Source organism: Rhamphochromis sp. 'chilingali', assembly GCF_963969265.1.
Source record: "Rhamphochromis sp. 'chilingali' genome assembly, chromosome: 18".
Lineage (NCBI taxonomy): Eukaryota > Metazoa > Chordata > Actinopteri > Cichliformes > Cichlidae > Rhamphochromis > Rhamphochromis sp. 'chilingali'.
Genome location: NC_137945.1, coordinates 7382150 through 7401046, shown reverse-complemented (window position 1 = coordinate 7401046; position 18897 = coordinate 7382150). Strand labels below are relative to the sequence as shown.

Here is an 18897-nt window from a genome sequence, read left to right as displayed (position 1 = left end):
ACATATAGCATAGCAGCAGACAGCAGCAAGAGGAGAAGTGACAGCTTTGCTGGTTCTAGCTAATTGAGGCGCTGCCATAGGTCAGCATGGCTGTGGAGAGTGGTGGTTGTGGTGCTCCTGGGTGTAAGAAAGCTGATGATGAGGCTTCAGTCGCTGCAACCAAGAGCTGAGGCACCTGCCTGCCCATTAGGCCCACCACACCAGAGCCTAGAGGTACCTCCATCAGCAACACCAGGAATCATTACAGACACACAAACAGACAAACATGTCAGCCCTACAGCAGATTCAGCAGAGTAAAAGGAGAGTTTGAGTCTGAGATAAGAGGTCCTACAAATAACAACCAAGATGGAAGACGTATTGACAGACAGCACCTCCTAAATGTGCGTGCGCATGCATTTCATTCAGCGGAGACGCTATCGACTCTGTCTGAGTTAGCCGTGATCTGCCTAAAATGGAACGCCAGGAATTTTCGACTCGCAGAGGAAATAAGAACAACAAAGGCATGAATAAATAATGCCATCCTACTTTGAACTGTGCATCAAAGTGAACACCGTCACCCACGCGCACAAGTGCATGTGCAACCACACACACACACACACACACACACACACACACTTTCCATGGACAGCCAACCACTGTATATGGAAAGCAGTAATCACAGAGAAGTGCGAATGATATGTAAATGCTTCATTTTTGCAGGACGAAAATTTGAGCGAGAAGCACAAAAAGTAAATAATTAACCAGTGTGGGAAGGAGATGAGACGTAACTTTCTGCTGGTCAAAGAGACGAGTCATGGCACATTTGACTTTTATCATCATACTCTTCTGCTGTGAAGAGTGTTTGTGTTTTTGGAACACGCTGAGGTCAAACACCAAAGACACTGTCTGAAATTCAATGACTGTGGAAGGCAAGTGCACATCCGTAGCTTGTGTGCACCATTTACTTCAGCTTTTGCTGGTTCTTTTAGGGCCCTGTAGCTTATTCCTACCATATTGTTTCCAGTACAAAGCAGGAAGATTAAAGCTTTTGCAATTTTAGGTCATCCAGCATATGATTTGCTAGAGCTGATGCCCTAATTTCCATAAGATGTGCAGGAATGCTGATAATGAATACCAGTGATTCTTTATTAAACTTTGCTGTGCTACCTTCTTTAGTCCAGACCACTACAGTAATTACCCCACGTTTATGGTCTTGTTGTGTTCCACCTGTGGGTATGCGGAGCAAGAAGCCAGATGAGGTGGGGGGGGGGGGAGAAGGAAGACTGCCCAATACAGAACAGAGCACAGCAGATACTATTGAGTCAAAAATAACATGACTAGCAGTAGCAAAGGTTAAGGGTGGGTTGCAAGCTGGTTTGCAGAGACATCATAATGCTATGGTAATGAGATCAGCTGATGTGCCACCATCACAGGCTGAATTTTGCAGTCTAACCTAATGTTACGTTCGATGATTGGTGCCTGTTCTTCTGGGTAAAATCTCTGTTTCTACAGAGGTTCAATGTACTTAACCCATAATCCAAATAATCCAAACAAGATATAATCTAAAGGGTGATTTACTGTCTGAAACGGTGTGTTTAGAGCAGTCTGATGCCTGAGCTTTTGGCTCACAGGGATTACTTTGACATGCACTGACCTCTTTATTTGAAACCTCAGTCATGTTTAATTTTAGCATCCACCAATGTAGCAATATATATATGCATGACAGAAAATAAGGCAAAAACATAGCAGGTCCATTTTAAAGAACCAAAAGAATAAAGTAAAGAGAGCCGCAGTCTGAAAACTGGGTAGAGACATCCTTAAGAGCACATCCCTGTCGATGCTGAAACGTACTGAGGAAAGAGAGCGTTAAGTTCTTGTGTGGCCGAGCTGAAGCTCAGACTTGAAACCAACAGAAAAATCTGTGGAGTGAGTTTAAGATAGCTTTGCGAAGATGCTGCAAAAGAAGAATTGGAGCAAATCCCCAAATCCACATACGCCGAGCTGATAGAGAAGACTCGAAGCTGAATCCACTGTCAAAGCACTGACTCGGGGCTGAATACTTATTCAAATTAGAGATATGAGATAATAAAGTAGCACAGTTCTGTATTTCATTTTCTTTCATTTGTAATACAGAGACAAATAATATCTTATAACACACTTCACCTATTTGCTCTATGTTGGGAACAATTTTAACCAAAAACTTTATTTATATTGCAAACAATCACTGCAAAAAAATACGACAGCGTTGTTGTGTGAATGGTTTTGAGGACCGGTCAGTGGTTTGGCTAAGGGGATGCCACAAAGTCCATCTGGGCAACACAGCCAGCCAGCCAGCCAGCCAGCCACACACACACACACCTCTCTGTGCTCTCAGCATGAGATGCAGAGGGGGCGCAGAGGCGTGAGCCAGGGCGTGTAGGCCAGTTTTTGCCACACCTCTGCTCTCCCCGGAGCTCTGCGGACTTCAGGGGGAGTGCGGAAGTATCAAAGGGCCCGTCTGAGGCGCACAACACCTCTGACAGGGTGCTTCTTAAAATGCCTATCAGATGAGCAGACATTTAGTCTGTCAGTGAACGACCATTTACAGAGGAAGCTTCAGTGTTCCCTCGGGCATTAAGTAAATAGCGGTGCCACACTGCCACTGCAGTGAGGAGACACTGACATGGCTAATGCTGCTGGAGGAGCATGATAGATCCACTGTTTGGGTTCACTAATTGCTCCAGTGCAGGTTGACAGTGGGATTGTCAGGGCCTGTTAGCCGGGGAGCTTTGCCGAGCTACCTGGGAAACGAGCTAATTGAGCTCCGAGTTCTCGCTCATTATTGGTCCAGAGTGTATCAAACAGTCCAAAGGAAGAGGCTGGATCTGCAGCACACTCAAAGAATTAGAGGAGAAGCTGTGTCTGCTGTAGAGAAGTTGTGAGAAGGATGCAGTGTGGCAAGGTGCTTGTTCTCGGCTTGCCCAGGCCCCACACACTCTCACACAGCACCACCACCCCATGAATCCCCGTGGCTACACGATTATTACTTCACTAAACCTAAACCTTTTCCACTCCTGCTCCCAGGTGGAGGTTTGACCTTCACAGTCAACTCGAGAGCGCAGTTACAGGCGTTTTATTTTGAGCAGTAAAAATCAACTAAATTATGCATTAAAGGGTGGCGTCGCATTTTTCACATCTGTCATAAAACAATATTCAGGTGCACCGATAATACCTCGACTCGTGAGACTCAGACTGCAGAAAAGTTGAATTTTAGCCCAGAACACAGGAAGTGCATTAGGATGGGACGCTTCAATGGTCTGTATGCACAGAGGCATGCTAGAGCCCAGGTGATCTGGTCACCTGACTGAATTAAATAAAACAAATGTGAGTCGTCAAAATAAAGACAAAGGAGTTAAAACAGATAAAGTGGAAGAGAAGGTGCGAAGAGTGAGAAAGGTAGTAATATAGTGCAAACTTTTAATGTTGCTCTGTTCTTTAGTGCACCATCGTTCGACAGTGCAAAACTTTAGCAACATAAGAAAAAATATCAGAAACTATGAAAAAGGTTGAAATGGCCAAAATAATAGTTTAACAATAAAAAATGACTAAATATCCTCGCGTTGGCTGGACAATTGGACTGTTTAATCAGCTTTAAGTAAAAGCAACCACTTTAAGTCTGATATTCACACACAAAAAAATAACATAATTTGAAAAACTCCAGGTATTAATGTGTAGAAAATTACCTCTGCTACAAAAAAAAAAAGCATTAAATGCAACAAAGTGTGGCTACGTTTTCTTAACAACAACAACAAAAAAAACTAACAAAAAGAATCAAATATTGCTGCCTTTGTAAGTTTTGAACATCTCACTTTTGTTGAGTGAAATAGCATCTTTGTTACCGCAATAACGGCGAGTACTGGCAGGGAGTTTCCGATAAGCAGCTTTTGAATCAGTGCGCACAGCAGGAATAATAGCAATGGTAATAGTTTTGTTTTTGTAATTAATATCTGCGAATCTCTTACTTCTGCAGAGAGAGTAAGAGCGCCAGTGTTGCAGCAGCACCTTTCATATCTCCAGGACACGCGCTTCCACTGAAAGCGCCTTCTACTGATAAATTATGAGTGTGAGAAAAGAAACAAAAAAATACATATCAAAGGCGGTTTTGTTTTCTTTCACCCACCTCTCTCTGTGTCATCTTCTGCTTGTCGATCTGCCTGACCTTGGGGCTGTTGGCCAGCAGGTGGCGTAGTTTCACGTAGCTCTTCCACAGCTTCTGATACCTGCGGACGGTAAATAATGAGGTGACATGCTGACAAGTCCACCCTCTCTCTTTCACTCTCTGTTTCCATCCTTTGCAACAACACATCAATATTTCATTTGAAGCTTGCCTGATATCAAACATAATTTAACAGCAGCCAGCAGCCACTGTTGCATCAGCTGCTTGTGTGTGAGGGGCAGTGGACACAGAAGAGTCAGTGTTTCAGATGTCCACTGTTTGAGCTGTGGGCAGAAGTTCACACACACACACACACACACACACACACACACACACACACACACACACACACAGATACTCACAATTTTCTGCTCACGTTGTAAAAAAGAACGAAAAAAAAAAAAGGGAACAGACGTGACACTGGCTCGAGTTATCTCGCAACCTCATTCTCATTTTCTATAAAACTCTATTGTCTTTCTTCTCATTTGCATCTGAAAAGAGGCACGGAGTTATCGGCAAGGTGACATGTAGCCATGATACCAACCACCTCCCCCCTCTCTCTCGCTTCCTCTCTCCCTCTCTTTTCAATCAGACCCCCTGATTGATGCACCAAGGGCCGGGTGTGACCGTTCTGCTCCCATTCAGGAGACTTTCTCCTCATTTACCCAGAGTTATTCAATTATGATTGGTGGGATGGAGGGGCTTGGGGGACAGGATGGCGCGCTGACAGGGAGAGTGGCATAAAATGACAGAAGGAGTGAGGGAGAGAGAGGAGGAAGGAAGGAAGGGTGGAGGATGAGGAGGGAGGTGGTGGTGGTGATGGGGTGGGGGGTATACTGTGGAACAGAAGAATTATAGAGCTTTAATAGCGGGGACTTCATTAGAGACTGAGACGAGGGAATGAGGCGGCTTTACCGCCCCGATTATCAGCTCACCAGCACCTCCGCACAGAAGCCCCGCTCGGACGAGAGACGGAGAGGAAGAAAGGGAGAGCGAGATGGAGAGAGAGAGAGAGTCTATCCAGCCTGGGAGGCCCCCTCGTCCCCAATCCGCTCCAATGACCTTTCCACAGATCTGCTGTGTGCTCTCAGGGTAGCGCTGCCGCGGCTCTCGCCATTCCCTGCACATGCTTTCATTAGCATATGCTGCCTCTTTCTTTCTCTTCAACCGCCCCCTCCCCTTCCTCCCCCATCTCCAGCCCTTTTCAAATGTAGACCACTGCTGGCTTCATCTATCTGTTACAGTAATGGCGCTTTGGCATTCAAACACAGCTTTCCGGCTTCAAAATTCCACAGTGGAATTTTAAGAACAGTGTGGAAAAATCTGGGAAGTGAAAAGTGACTTTTATGTTTACTTTGCTCTTTCATATACCCACTACAATGATGAAGTACAATACTTGTAATATTGGCCTAACACCACCGTCTCTGTATCTGGGTGCTGCATGGTGGAGCAGCTGTCCACACCCCTTTTACGAAGGCCCAGAGTGGGACGACTGTCTCTTCTGGTTTGTAAATACGCTCCAGAGCGCTTTAAGGTGCAGATAAGACACAACGATAGGGACGCATTGATCAGATATTAGTCCGATCCTTACTCAATAAACCATCCACACAAACTGATCCATTTAACTGTGTTTGCCTCTTTGTTTCCAGGACTGCAGCAGCTAGTAGGAGCACTATATAGGAGGAAGTTAGCAGCACAGCAGCAGCAGTTTGGAGGGATTTTACACCTGATACACCAACAGATTTATTTATACATTTTGGGTTTTTTTAACTGTTTTTAAGGAGTTTGACATGACTGAAAAGCTGAGATAAGACAAAGCTTTATTCAGTCAGAAAGACTTAGGGTAGAAGCTAGAGGGACACTTGGCTAAGGGTGCACAGATGATTGTAAACAGTTTAAGTTTATTATTTTACTTCACATGCTGACGTTCGTGTGTGTGTGAGGTGATGGAGAAAAAGGAGAAAGCAGCATGACTACAGCTTACAGCTGGATGCAGTAGCTTTATGATTCTCTTCTCTCGATCTTGTCAAACGCGCTGGTCTGCAGGTTTTTATACATGTTATTTGTTTGGTCATAATTTCTTATATTTCGGAAGTTCCACATCAGGTTACGGTTAGGTTAGAGTCAAGAATAGTTTCCGACTACGTTGTAACGTAGATTTCCCGCTGAAGTATAATTCATCCATTAGTAACTTTTCCTTCTTTAGCCAAACAACCTGTTATAGGTGACTATGTGCTAAACCAAAATAATCTAAATTCATAGAAAAATAACAAAACTATTTACAGAAACATGAAAACAATTTAAAAAATGTATTATTTTAGCCTGGTTTTCACATGCTGCATCTCATTTCAACTTTTGCGTTAAACCGATTGTCTTTTCAAGCCGTTCTGCCCGCACTTACAGTATCTCAGTCCGATTTTTTTCCCTCCATGCATCAGTAAGTCTACAAACTAACCCTGTCGCTGAAGAGCTTCTTTGAAAAGCGAGAAAGAGCCAAAGATGAGACACCAGAAGAGTGTCAGAGTGCCAACAAAAAGAAAGCTGCATTTAAAAGAAAAGATCAACAATCTTACTGAAATCAATGGTTCATCTCAACAGGTGATTCAAATGCTCTGTAAAATAAGTGGCGACCAGACAGCTAATGAAGCCATGAAACAAGCTCAAGGCTCCCAATGCATGAAGCTGCTCCATGGTTAAATCAAAAAAAATAAAAGTAGACAATTTTAATCCATTAAACATCGTAAATATTAAAACTTTTAATGGGGGAAAATATAAGTTTTATATATTTGTGTTTAAAAAAGGTCATTTATTGTAAAGAAAGTGTATAAATTCCTTTATTTCTTTATGTTTCTGTTGCTTTAGTCTTTACATTGCACTCTTTGCCTTTTCAGACCAAAGACTTGACTCCCAGTCATCTGAGAAAAATGAGAAGCCTTCAGCATTACAGGACCTGACAGCATCAAATCAACTTCATTTTGCTTTCCTCATCAAACACTGTGCACCGTTTTATTTCCATTCTCCTTAAACGTTTGGAAAACCCATTTAAAAATAAAGACAGCCGCTTTTGCGTTCTGTCAAATGTAACTGCAGTGAGCTACGCAGGCACGGATAAGAAAAATGATGCATGGAAACACTGTGTCAGTACGGTGTCACTGTCAGTGTCAGGAGAAAACGGCCCAATCACGGCTCGGTATGCAAATTATGAGCTCAGCTTCAGGCTCATGAGTGACAAGAGACTCTGCCACTCTGAAGCCGTACATCAGCGAGGCATGAACGTGACGGCGTTCGGTTCAAACTCGAGCCACGCTGGCGGCGTTGTAGTTATTCAGCGAGACCGACATGAGAACCCGACAGCACGTTTGAGGGCTTTTCTGAAAGAGGGCTTCCGCCTCCTCTGCATAGTTTTTTACCCCTTCTCCCCCGTGTGTGTCGCTCCTGCTTTTCTATACATCTCCTGACCTCTGTCATGCCATCACTCCTGCCTCATTGGTCGAGCTGGGGTAGCTCGAGTGGCAGCCCCCGAGCGCACGTGTCCAGCGGTCGGCGCGGAGGGAAGACGACAACACAGCATCTTCAGTCTCCCGAGTTAATATATGCTGCTGCTGTGTCCAAGACTCCCTCTCTGTGGCATTGCTGCAGCCGCAATCAACACCGACTCCTGCCCTCGCTACACGCATCATTAGCAGTGGTAGGAAATCCTTTCCGCTGGTCTCTTACTACTCGTTTCTGCATCGGCTAATGATGTCCCAATCCATCCATAAATTTGTCGTTGTCTGCCGCTTTGAGAAGTTTGACATGGCAGCAGGGTGCACGGGGATGAAAGTGCTCAGTGGACAGACTGCTAAAACGTGGCAGCAGGGGAGAGGGGACATTAGTCAGAGGGAAGAAGCAAACTAGTTCTGCCTAAATGGATTCCCTAATGATCATCCTCTTGTTTGCATCTTCATCACCACCATTTTCCTCCCGCACCTCCCCCTGACTGTTACGCTTTAAACCAGACATTTGAGTTAAAAAAGAAAGCCACAGGTTTAAATTTAGCATCAGAGTGCAGGAGTTGTGTGCCGACTTTTGATTAGCGATGTTGTCGCATCTCTTTGAACACCTCAGAGACTGCCGCTCACATGATCTAATACACTGCTTTTGTTAATTATGCAGCGGCACAGTACAGTATTCCCTACTGCAAGCCCTCCGGTGCGTGTATGTTGCATTACTATTCACGAGACAAACCGCGCCAGCTCCCGCCGCGGAGGCACCCAGCGGAAACCCGGGACCCGTGACGACGCATGTAAAAATGTCACGCCGCTCGTTTTCTCTTCCTCTTCCTCCCCTTCAGCTAGCGCCCCTCCTCTTCGACATACGCTGCTCTCGTCTTTCCTTGACGTGCAACGCCGCCGGTTCTTCTCTCGCCACCGAACGAACGAGGAGCGGTGGGAACGAGGGGGCCGGTGAGCAGCGGGGGAAGATATTTATCTGTGCATGTCGGCGGCCTTACTGGGGGTCTCCAGCGTAGCTTAACTGCGCGGGCCGTATCCCAAAATGAACGATGATGGGGAAAGTGATGACGTCTGGGTTGAACTGCTCCCTGTCCAGTTGGTCGATGCGCACCGAGCTCGGTTTCTGCGGGGGGGGGGAGAAAAACAAAGAAGTCAGCACAGCGAGGAGAAACATATTTACATAGCTACCGGGCAACCATCAATCAGTCACCTGCTGCCAGCATGTGAAATAAAAAATAATCCACCCAACAAGGGTCATCTGTCACAGGCGCATAATGAGATGAGGCCCAGATTGTGCTCGTAGCGTGAGCGCAACAATGATAAAGCGATGCCGGGGATGGCGAGCTAACTTCTGACGCTCTTATCGGGGAGGAGATTGACAGGCAACATGTCCTCGGCCGACTCCCAAATCACAGTTAGCCTGTCAGGCGTGTGGTGGGATCAGAGGAAGGGGCCGCGGCATAAGGAGCGCTGATCTGCATGGCAGATGGCTGGAGGCCTGCGCTCACCTTGACATTAGCCGCGTCCGCCCGTCGCCGCCTGCATGCAAACTTTGATTAGAGAGCGAGAGGTCGGCAGGCAACTTTGATTGTGCCGTTAAAGCGACATAATCAGGTTTGATTGGCGGCGTGATTGCCCTTTTTACAATCCCGACAAATACACTGTAAATGCGAATTCACAGATCTTAGGCCATTTAGTGTCCTCAGCTCCACCACCTATGCTTTAATTCACCGTAACAGATTGAAAGGTGATGGCGTCAGGGGAGCCTTGCGTGATTGGCATCGGATGCTTTCACTCGGAGCAGCATGTGACCTTGGTGTAACGCAGCAGGTGAGGGCTTTTCACAGAGCGAGAGTACGGACGGGCTGACCTACACCACTTAGCCCTGAAAGGACATTTTTATTGATTAGGGAGCGCTGTATGGTTTACACTTAAATACCTGCAAGAAAACACTTGTGTTTGCTATCAATTATGTGACTGACGGAAATGAGAATGCCGCTGGTTTGGTTTAATTAATCTATTGATAAAAATGCCTGGTTACAGTGTATTTTTCCAACTTAATTGCAATGTTAGCTGCAGTTTAAACTGTGTGTATAATGAGCCACTTTATTGCCATCTGCTATTTGCTGTGCTTGTTCTCTACTACATTTAGTAAACTTTCCCACTTCTGTTTTTTTTATAATTGATTGAGCCATTTTGTTCTATTTAAGTATTTTTAAAGCTGCTTTTATTTCATTGAACACTTTTCATTTATTATACTCCATTTTACTGCGCTGTTACTTTATTTTGGATTTAACAGAAACTTCCCACCTCAGATTTATCTGAAAGAAGTCGAGGGGAGAGATTCACTTCCTTAAAGTAATTATGCATGATGACTTAAGCTAGGTTGTTCCTGTTTTTCAGGATAAATATCTGATTATATGGCTCTGTGAATGTGGTCTCACAGCTCATTGGCTGCTACACTCATAAGAGTATTTCAAAAATTCATACTGGGGAAAACGAGAGAGAAACATCACAAATTTTGAGCATAACATTAACACAATCTTGCTCTTTCTAAAAAGTTCACGTGGAGCTGGCACATGGTGTCATTCCTGGGGAATATCACAGTGAAGTTTCCATATTATACACTTAATATCTGCAAAATCATTCAGCAGATTTGGACTGTTTTAAAAGAAAAAAAAGTTAGGTCCTTGTTTATGAGAAGCTGTAAATCAAATATCAGTCCCCTGCCTGCAAAAATGTGGTTTCTGCAGGCCTTTAAATTTGCTGTCAGAGATCAAATTTAAAGCATCCATCATTCTCTGTTAAGCTGACACTGCTGAGAGTCCGTATTCATAGAGCCACAGTACCAGGTATTTACCCTAAAACATTCGAATGACCGAGTGCAAGTAGTTTTCGAGATAATGAAATTGAAAATGGCTCCTAAAAAGATGCGACTGCCATGCCTTGAAAAGCATTTTGGAGAAAACTAATAACAGCAGGAGCCTGAAATTGTGCGTAACAGGGAATTTTTTTTAAGATAAATCTGAGATGTTCAGGTGGGAGGCATTTCATAAACTGACATAATGTGTGTTTTGGCTGCTGTTACAAAACATCTGGGATAATAAGGCCTTCAGCTTCTCTTTCCTCCCTCTCCTCCTTGCTACAGAGTGGCGGGCCTAAATTGACCCTTGCCAGGCCTCACAGCGGGAGATTAAAAAGAAATAAATCCAGAAGCAACAGCCTGAAGAAAGTGCAAGTGTAAAAAACAAAGGGTATTATGAGTTCATATGTTTTGCCTGCTCAGCTGATTGGCTGCACATGTTAACTAAACCAGAGTGCCAAGTTATTCATGGCTGCATCTCAACAAGGTTAAACTTGATTCGATGTACCACTGCTGGTAGAGCCTTCGTCATTTTATCTTTAACCTGGAAGTGGGAAATAAACACCCTGAGGTGAGTTCACGCCCGTCACCCACCGAGCACGTGCACAGCTGCTAGCGCTACACTGACTGAACTCTCATCCCCGACCAATCGCAGCCGCCGGGCATGACAACTTTCCTGTTGGAAACTCTGCCCTGGACTCGGGGAACTTGTGATTGGCATGTTTAAAATATTAATTTTCCAGCATGTTTTACAGACAACACACAGGAATGGCAGTGATTTAATCAAAGCTTAAGGCGCTGGGCTTAGAGCTGTAAATATTTTAAAACCATGCTTGGTCAGAGAGAATGAAGTGGCTGTAATCAGCCATCCAAACAATCACCAATATTGGAAAAAGCTTCCTGGGAGTGTTGTGATCCATTGCTTTGACCCTTGCCTCTGATAACTCTGTTTTCTTCAAAAAGGGTAAAGCTCCAGACACGACCTCCTTAATACACTTCGTTTGACTGGCGGTCTAATCGTTTAAGTTGAGCGCAGCAATGGAAGACCATTATACACCCACGGTATGGAAAGCCTGACAGCAACAATTCAGTTCTGCCAGGAACAGCAGTTGACTCAATAACTCACCCACACCAAAGGTTACACAATCACATTCACTGCTCATATGCAACATCCTTGCTAGCAAGGACATCTTCACCTTTATCCAGACACAATTTCTGTACCTCCTTCATAATGTGGGCCACACGAGAAGGTTAACCAACTTTGACTGCGACATAAAAACCTTCCTGCCGTAATAGTGCCGATGACAACAAACGCCCTGGGCATAAAAGGTGAGGCTGCTCGTGTCACAGGCTAACAGGAGCAGCCTCATTCCTGCAGTGTCTGAGGGGACGTGCAAACGTCCTTGAAACGTCAGACAAAGCCACCTCGGTGTCATAACAAAGAAGCCGAGGGCCTCACCATGCCCGGGTTGGTGACGATCATGCCCTTGCACTCCTCGGCGTACTTCTGCCACGCCAGCTCCTCCCACTGCAGCATATCTGCAATCTCCTCCTCAGGGACCAGGGGCTTGCTGCTGCGTAGTAGGTAGAGCAGCACCTGATGCATTGACAGCACCTCCTTCCCGCCATCTGAGACATTTCATAAACACAAAGAAGAAATAAATTAATAAAGCCACGTATGCATAGAAGCTGAAGACAGAGTTCAACAGATATTTATAGTTAATGGGGAAAAAAAGGAAAATGTAAAAGCCTCACTGCAGTTATAGGAGGTTAACTGTTTCTCCGAGCATCCATGTGTTGTTGTATAAAAAAATAAAATAAAAATCAAGAATGCTGTTGGAGAATATTCTCTGTTTTATACATCTAACCCGCCTCACCTCTGCCAACTCTCAGTTTCTCAGCCAATATTCAGCGAAAACATACTGTGAAAATGTCCCCGTGCATTACAATGGCACTGTTCAGGAAGTGCACAGGTGAGCAGGGGAGCTGATGCAAGGTCGGACGGCGCGCGATACGTGAAGGCACATAATGACACGCTTATAATAACAGTCCGCCCTGAATTACAAGATCAGAAATAAGCTGAGAGGCACCGCACACACACATATGCATGTGCAGAGAAATACAGCTGAACACATGCGTGCAATCACGCAGGTCAAACAGAGGCAGTTTAATAGACACTCATGCAAAATTGATTGACCTCCATTTCAGATGGACACAAACCAAAAAAAAAAAAATCCACTGTCCTCTCAGTCCGGGATGCATTAGGACTAATGCACACCCGGCGACTCTAAATTCCAAACACACCGTCATCGTGCTCTCACTGTAACTCCCCTGTTTGCTCTCTGCCTCTTTCCCCTTTACAGATCACATCAGAAACACTGGATTGGGTCTTCTGGCGCTTTTGTAAAAGAGACAGATAAGTGTTTGTAGCCGACTAAATTGGGAGAACTGGGAGAGAAATTGTTTTTTGATGGAGAGAAAGTAGGTGGGCACGGCTGTCATGACAAACGCCGCGGTAATATCATAGTGCACCAGCACCATCATGTGCATCAAAGATGAATACCAGGCAGACACGCAGAGGCTCAGGCACTAACTCCATCTGCCATTTTACCAAGAACGAACCACAACTATCACCATGAGTGTAAAAGCTTTGAGTGGATATCGCTGGAGGAGAGTTTTTTGGTTTTAGGCAACGTGAGACAGCTTAAGAATTACAGACCACAAGAGGGAGACAAATGGCAAAAAAAGATGGTTCTGTGACGAGTCCTACCGGGCAGAAATCTGACAAAACGTGGCATGAAATGGAACCGTGGGCATCCAGAGACCTCCCCGTCAGACTCCGGATCTGGAAAAAAGACATTTATTAATGACACAGTCTTACGTGCTTTTCACTCATTATTAAGAGTCTAACTTTATGAAATTGAAATGAAGACCCCAATTATTTAAAATAAGAGTTATTAATAAGAATTCAAGCTTTTCCTTCATATCATGGATGTGACTCTAATGTGAATTACTATGTTTAATATTTAAAATGTTCTCTGTATGTGTAATGACTGCAAAGGTTAAACTCATATAGGATTAGGTGTTGGTCGCCAATGCTCTATGCCCCCATCTTATCTCCTCATTATCGCTCTGACAGGTATAATATAAATGCATGATCTGTGCACATTGTTATCAAAAATGCAGCGCTGTTGTAATAATGGGGAAAATTACATTGTTTTAAACACCTTTCAACACAGTTCTCAACAGATTTTAACCAAGGAGAGAAGAAAGCATAACTTTATTACTAAGCAACAAAAAAGATCCATTATTTAGTTTTATGAGCCTTGTTATCCAACTATATATGCATCCGAGAAAACATTACAGCAAGTAAGTTTATAACAGAATGCAGTTCCTCAAATGGCCACTGGGGGCTGACACTAAAAGTGAGTCCCGTGGTAAAATATATTTCACAGTTTTCTTTTTTTTTGTTTGTTTTTTTGTTGTTTTTGTTGTTGTTTTTTTTAACTTACCTGTCAAAGATTATTACTTTTAAAATTTTAAAATTAGAAATTTGCCCATAGTGATTGACAGGTGTCTCAGCAACGTTATAATAGTGGATTAAAGCTAACCTTAAAACTAGACGAGTCATCGTAAAACTTTGTAGTTTACTGAAAAATAGTCTAACAAATGAGTTTGTACGTACAAAACTAATTAAAATCACATTAAAAAGATTTAGTTTTAGGCAGTTTTGACAAATATGCCATAATCTGCCTGATGAGGCTTTGGTGCATCCATCCTGAAGAATTTTAGTAAATATATATATATTTTCATCTGTAACAAGAAAAAGCGTAATTAGAAAAACTGGAGTTCCAAATATCGACCTCTTGCCGATGGTGTCTGTTCCCCTTTGGATCATTTTTAACGCAGCTACCGACCAAATGATGGGGCTTGAAGCACTCATCCGAGAAAGGTGTGCTCCACTTTGGGCGAGTGAAACACTGAGAGGCGGTCTGTTGCAGCAGCTCATGATGTTGTTTTTAATGACTTCAACATAAGGTTGATTTTCCTTGCTCACTGTGTTTTAGGCAAGATCGAAACAGCCACCTTTTGTCTTGCAGTGAAGTTTTAAAAGCCTACCAGTGTTTTAAAATTGGATTACACTTTTGGGAATAGCCAATCTCTATCAGCTGATCGCACTGACAGTTCTACCACCAGGAGGGAGGCTTGTAATCCCAGAGAAGCTATGAAGGAAATGACCACCTTTCACAGCTGTTCCACGGAGGTATCGGGACAATAACACGGAACGAGCTCGTTGGGCTGATTAAGTGTAGGCGTGTAGATGAAACACTCATGCTTCCTGGGACCACAGTGTACCTGGCTTCACACGTAACGTTATTCTGAGCAGTAAGAAGAAATACAGACGGACTGCAGTGGTTGTGGTTTAAACGTCGATGTAATCGCAGACATGTTGCTGTGAAGAAATGCTTCTGTGGACTAACTATCGAACTGCTAGCTGTGTGAATGCATCCATTATAGTGGCTGAGGGAATTGCTCCGTTTCAATCCAGTTTACATGAACACAGTTTGGAATTCTCCATCAGTGGATACAAGCATCACCCAAATGGTAATAGATCCTTAGCAGCCTCTGCACCACTTACTGGAGATGCTCAACATTTTCTATTACATCTATTGCGTGCAAGCATTGTGGTATCTATAACAGACACCACAATACTTCTATTAATTTTAAATTTAAGCTCATACTAGATCTGATTTATCAAGCTCTTCGCTTTCTTGTATTTTCCATTTAGCTGAACAAGTTCTTTAGTGTACGATTTCAACTTTCCAGAGCTGTTTTGTTCAGTGAGTCAGAATTTGTTTTATTGAGCCAAGCTGGCTGCTTTAACAAAGTGCATTCCCACCTTTTAACTCTTAATGCAGGTTTGTATGTGTGAGTTTGTGTGAATGCAGTTTGCTAAAAAACCTTGCAAGCATCAGCACCCTCTCATCTAAATATGGTCACTTATGTCGAAGAAAAAAACCCCGAAAAACAAGACAAATTGAGGCTTTTAAAAAAAAAAAAACTATTATATACAAAAAATATTTCCATAAAAATAAGGGATGGCATTCAATAAGATGCCCATTTTGGTATTTCTGTAGCGTCCAAGCTGCAATTTGAGATAATTTCCTCTCATTTTGTGACCCATGCGTAAGAGATGCTGGTAGGACACGCTGCAATTTACAAGCGACAATCACCGATAAAGCTGGGAGTTTCTGTGATCTGTGTGTAATTGCGAGCCCTCGCTTTGGGAATCGTACCTGTCAGGTTCCAGTCATAAAGCTCAAGAATATCCTGGAACAAGTAGGAGGCAAACAGCTCCAGGCCTCGGACGCAGTAGTTCTGTACACGAGAGACAGCAGAGGTTTGTTATCAGCGCCACGTGAATATACAGTAGCAGCATGCAGCCACAAAGACTACCCCATAATGTAGATATGATTGATAACTAAATCCAGTTCTGAGACTTTATCACATAAGCCACCTTATTGATACAATCACCCTCAGCGGGTCAAAAGGAAGCTCTTTTTCCTTTTCTAAAAGGATTAGCACCTTCACTCATCCGAGCACTGAGGTGCAAGAGTTACACGGGGCTCAGCGGCGCTCAGTCTCAGCCGTTTGAGATAAAAACAAAAGGGGTGAGAAAGGGGAGAAAAAGAGCTGGCAGATAAAGTGGGGTTTTACTGACCTCCGGTGCCATCTCCTCTATGAAGTGAATGGTGTAATCTATGTTGAAGCGGATCACACGGCACAATGGAATCTGTGATGATGAAAGGAGCAAAGGACGAGAAGAAGAAAGGACAGACCGACTCATTACCATGGCGTTAGGCAGAGGTCACAGCTTTGCAAGGAAACTCATTAAAACCTTGTTTTTGGGGTGTTTTTTTGTCTTCAGTGGAGCTAGCTCACATCTGTTGGAATATTTGGAAACCACATGGAAAAAAACAAGCAACTCAAACACACATGTACAAGTGCTCTCCCCCCACTCACTCACACAGGCGTGAGCACCTGACTCTTGAAAATTAACTAACTGAAATCATGCTAAATAGATAAGCCTGCTCTTCTGTGTTTAATCTCCCTAGTTACACGGTCTTTGTTGTTCGAGCGCAGGGGTCCATTTTAAGAGATTAACCTGGGAGCTACTTTCATTCTTGCCCATCCCAGCAGCCAACTAGCAGGGGGCTAATATCAGCAGACTCTGCGCTTCCTAATCCCCGCACTGCCACGAAGAGTTTACCCCAGCTTTTAACAAGGGCCGCGTAAATTATCCAGTTCAAATCATGCCTAATCCTCTGGGTTCTTTTCAAGCTAGAGGGGATATTGACAGAGTGCTCTAGTATTCAAACGTGCAGGAAAAACACACACATGCGTAGAGAGGGGAGGGAAATATTCCAGAAACGGCGTTTGGTGATCCCCTCGGCTGATTTCTCTCTTCTTTAAAACTTCCACTTTGGGGGACGGCGAGAAAGAGAGGCTCCTCTCAAATCACAGCCACTCTAGTGTTTGACAGTCACTGATGGGCCTTCAAAAGTGAGCAAGAGGACTCTGTGACAAGGTCAGCCCTGGGAGAGAGGAGCACTTTGTCCACGCGACAAAGAAGTCGACCCGAAGCCAAGAGTCGATTTGAAGTTATTTCTGACAAGAGTGGAGCTAAAAGGAGGAGGGATGGTCCACTTAAATGCTGAAAATACGAAAAAATGATGTGTTGCCTCAACAGACACGTAGAAGGTTGAGAGTGTCCCATCACAGGCAATCTAGATCTGACTGAGCTGCACAACTGATCGTGGGCCTGGGCTTTTTAAACCGCAGGCTTTCGAGCAGGCAGGCTCACACGTAAGAGGGAAAAGGGAATAAAAAAAAAAAAATAAGAAAAATGTATTAAGAAGGGTACTCTATCAGTTTGCTATTGCAAACTTCTGCAGCTCCACCCATATAAATCAAAACTAATGCCCGATTTTAATTTGGCTGATGTCCCCTTGAACAAAGTCTCCTTGTGTGGCGCTGACATGCTTCCAGGGTTTCCTGCTATTTTTAAATCGCTTTCTGGAAGCTCCATTGTGACTGCTTGCACAATGATGTGCGCTGGATCTCTTCAAATGTATTAAAGCAGTGACCTTTCAACTGCTTTAATACATCATTTCGTTTTGTGAAAGAAGGCAAAACCCTGCATGCAGCCACATCAGGTGTGCAAGGTGGGGAAATGAGGGAAGATTGAGATGGTGTGGGGAAAAAAAACCCGTTGTATTTTCATGTACCGTTACACGATGGCACAAACTCAGGTGCTATTTTTCCCCAAATCCCTTATGTGTTTTTGTTTTCTAACTGCATGGACTTCAGTGACTGGACTTTATATACAGAGATTACACATGTGGTTCCTTTTCCTCTTGTTGTTTTCGACCTCATGTAGCTGCAAGGTAACTGATGTGCAAGATTTATGTATATGTGAATACCTCTTGCAACCCTAAGGTTAATGAGCAGGATCCTAGTAATGAGTTTCCAAAAAAAAGCCCTAAAATATCACCAATGAAAGAAACAATCCACAAAAAACACTTTAGCATTTAGGTTTGTGTATCCTGTTTCTACCAGACAACCTTTTGGCCTTTAAGTCATTAGTGAAGCTGCACATATCTATGAATAACACACTATATCAAGCATTTGTGCAGAAAAAGACTCCCCCGAGGTGAAATGTCAATGAGGAAGTCGTAACCAACCCAGTACACTTATACTTCACCTTTGTGATGCTTAACATGACACTTACAAACAAAATAGAGTAAACCCAGTGTGACACTCGCCTCCGAAAAGCTCAACGCAAAAGGAACTGCCGACTCCGAACAAGTAAATAAATAAAAATAGAAACTATAAAACACAACAGCATAACTGAGAAAAATGACTTTACACTGACACCCACTGTTACTGTCAAAAACCTGAGAGTGCTGTGGTGGAAAATTCATGGCTTACCGCCCGAGCTGCTAACAATTCAAAGCAGGCTTACGTTAGTGAGAGGAGTGTGGGAGAAGAGAGAGAAGCCTTCAAACAGGTACTCGTGGTCATCGTACTCAATCACTGTCGGCCTGTCGGTCTGGAACAGAAAAGAACAAGAACAGTCTCACGAGCACGCAAACACAGCGCTGCAGTTTAGGTAGAGTGCTGTGAATATAAACAATCAGAACAATGTGTTAGCATGTATTCAACCTAGTTGTTTATTTTAAGTTATACCAGGAAGTTGGTGGGAGGTGACACAGTGATCCTGTAGTGGAACAGTTTGCCAGCGTTGTTGTTCATTGGACGGCACCGTTTCACAGGCTGGAAAAGATTTTAAAAAGTCAATATTT

General features: G+C 43.7%; 1 protein-coding gene across 3 annotated transcripts in view; it reads right to left on the bottom strand.

The window, feature by feature from the left end:
- The window catches only part of drosha (drosha ribonuclease III), a 137710-nt gene that overhangs the window by 103223 nt on the left and 15590 nt on the right, over positions 1–18897 (bottom strand). For all 3 annotated transcript variants that reach the window (XM_080865862.1, XM_080865861.1, XM_080865863.1), the window contains 8 exons: positions 18782–18868; positions 18558–18644; positions 16254–16325; positions 15829–15910; positions 13302–13376; positions 11991–12160; positions 8667–8791; positions 4139–4238 (listed from right to left, as the gene is read on the bottom strand). In XM_080865862.1, coding sequence (XP_080721988.1) covers positions 4139–4238; positions 8667–8791; positions 11991–12160; positions 13302–13376; positions 15829–15910; positions 16254–16325; positions 18558–18644; positions 18782–18868 — 798 coding nt within the window. The remainder of the gene's footprint in view (positions 1–4138; positions 4239–8666; positions 8792–11990; positions 12161–13301; positions 13377–15828; positions 15911–16253; positions 16326–18557; positions 18645–18781; positions 18869–18897) is intronic.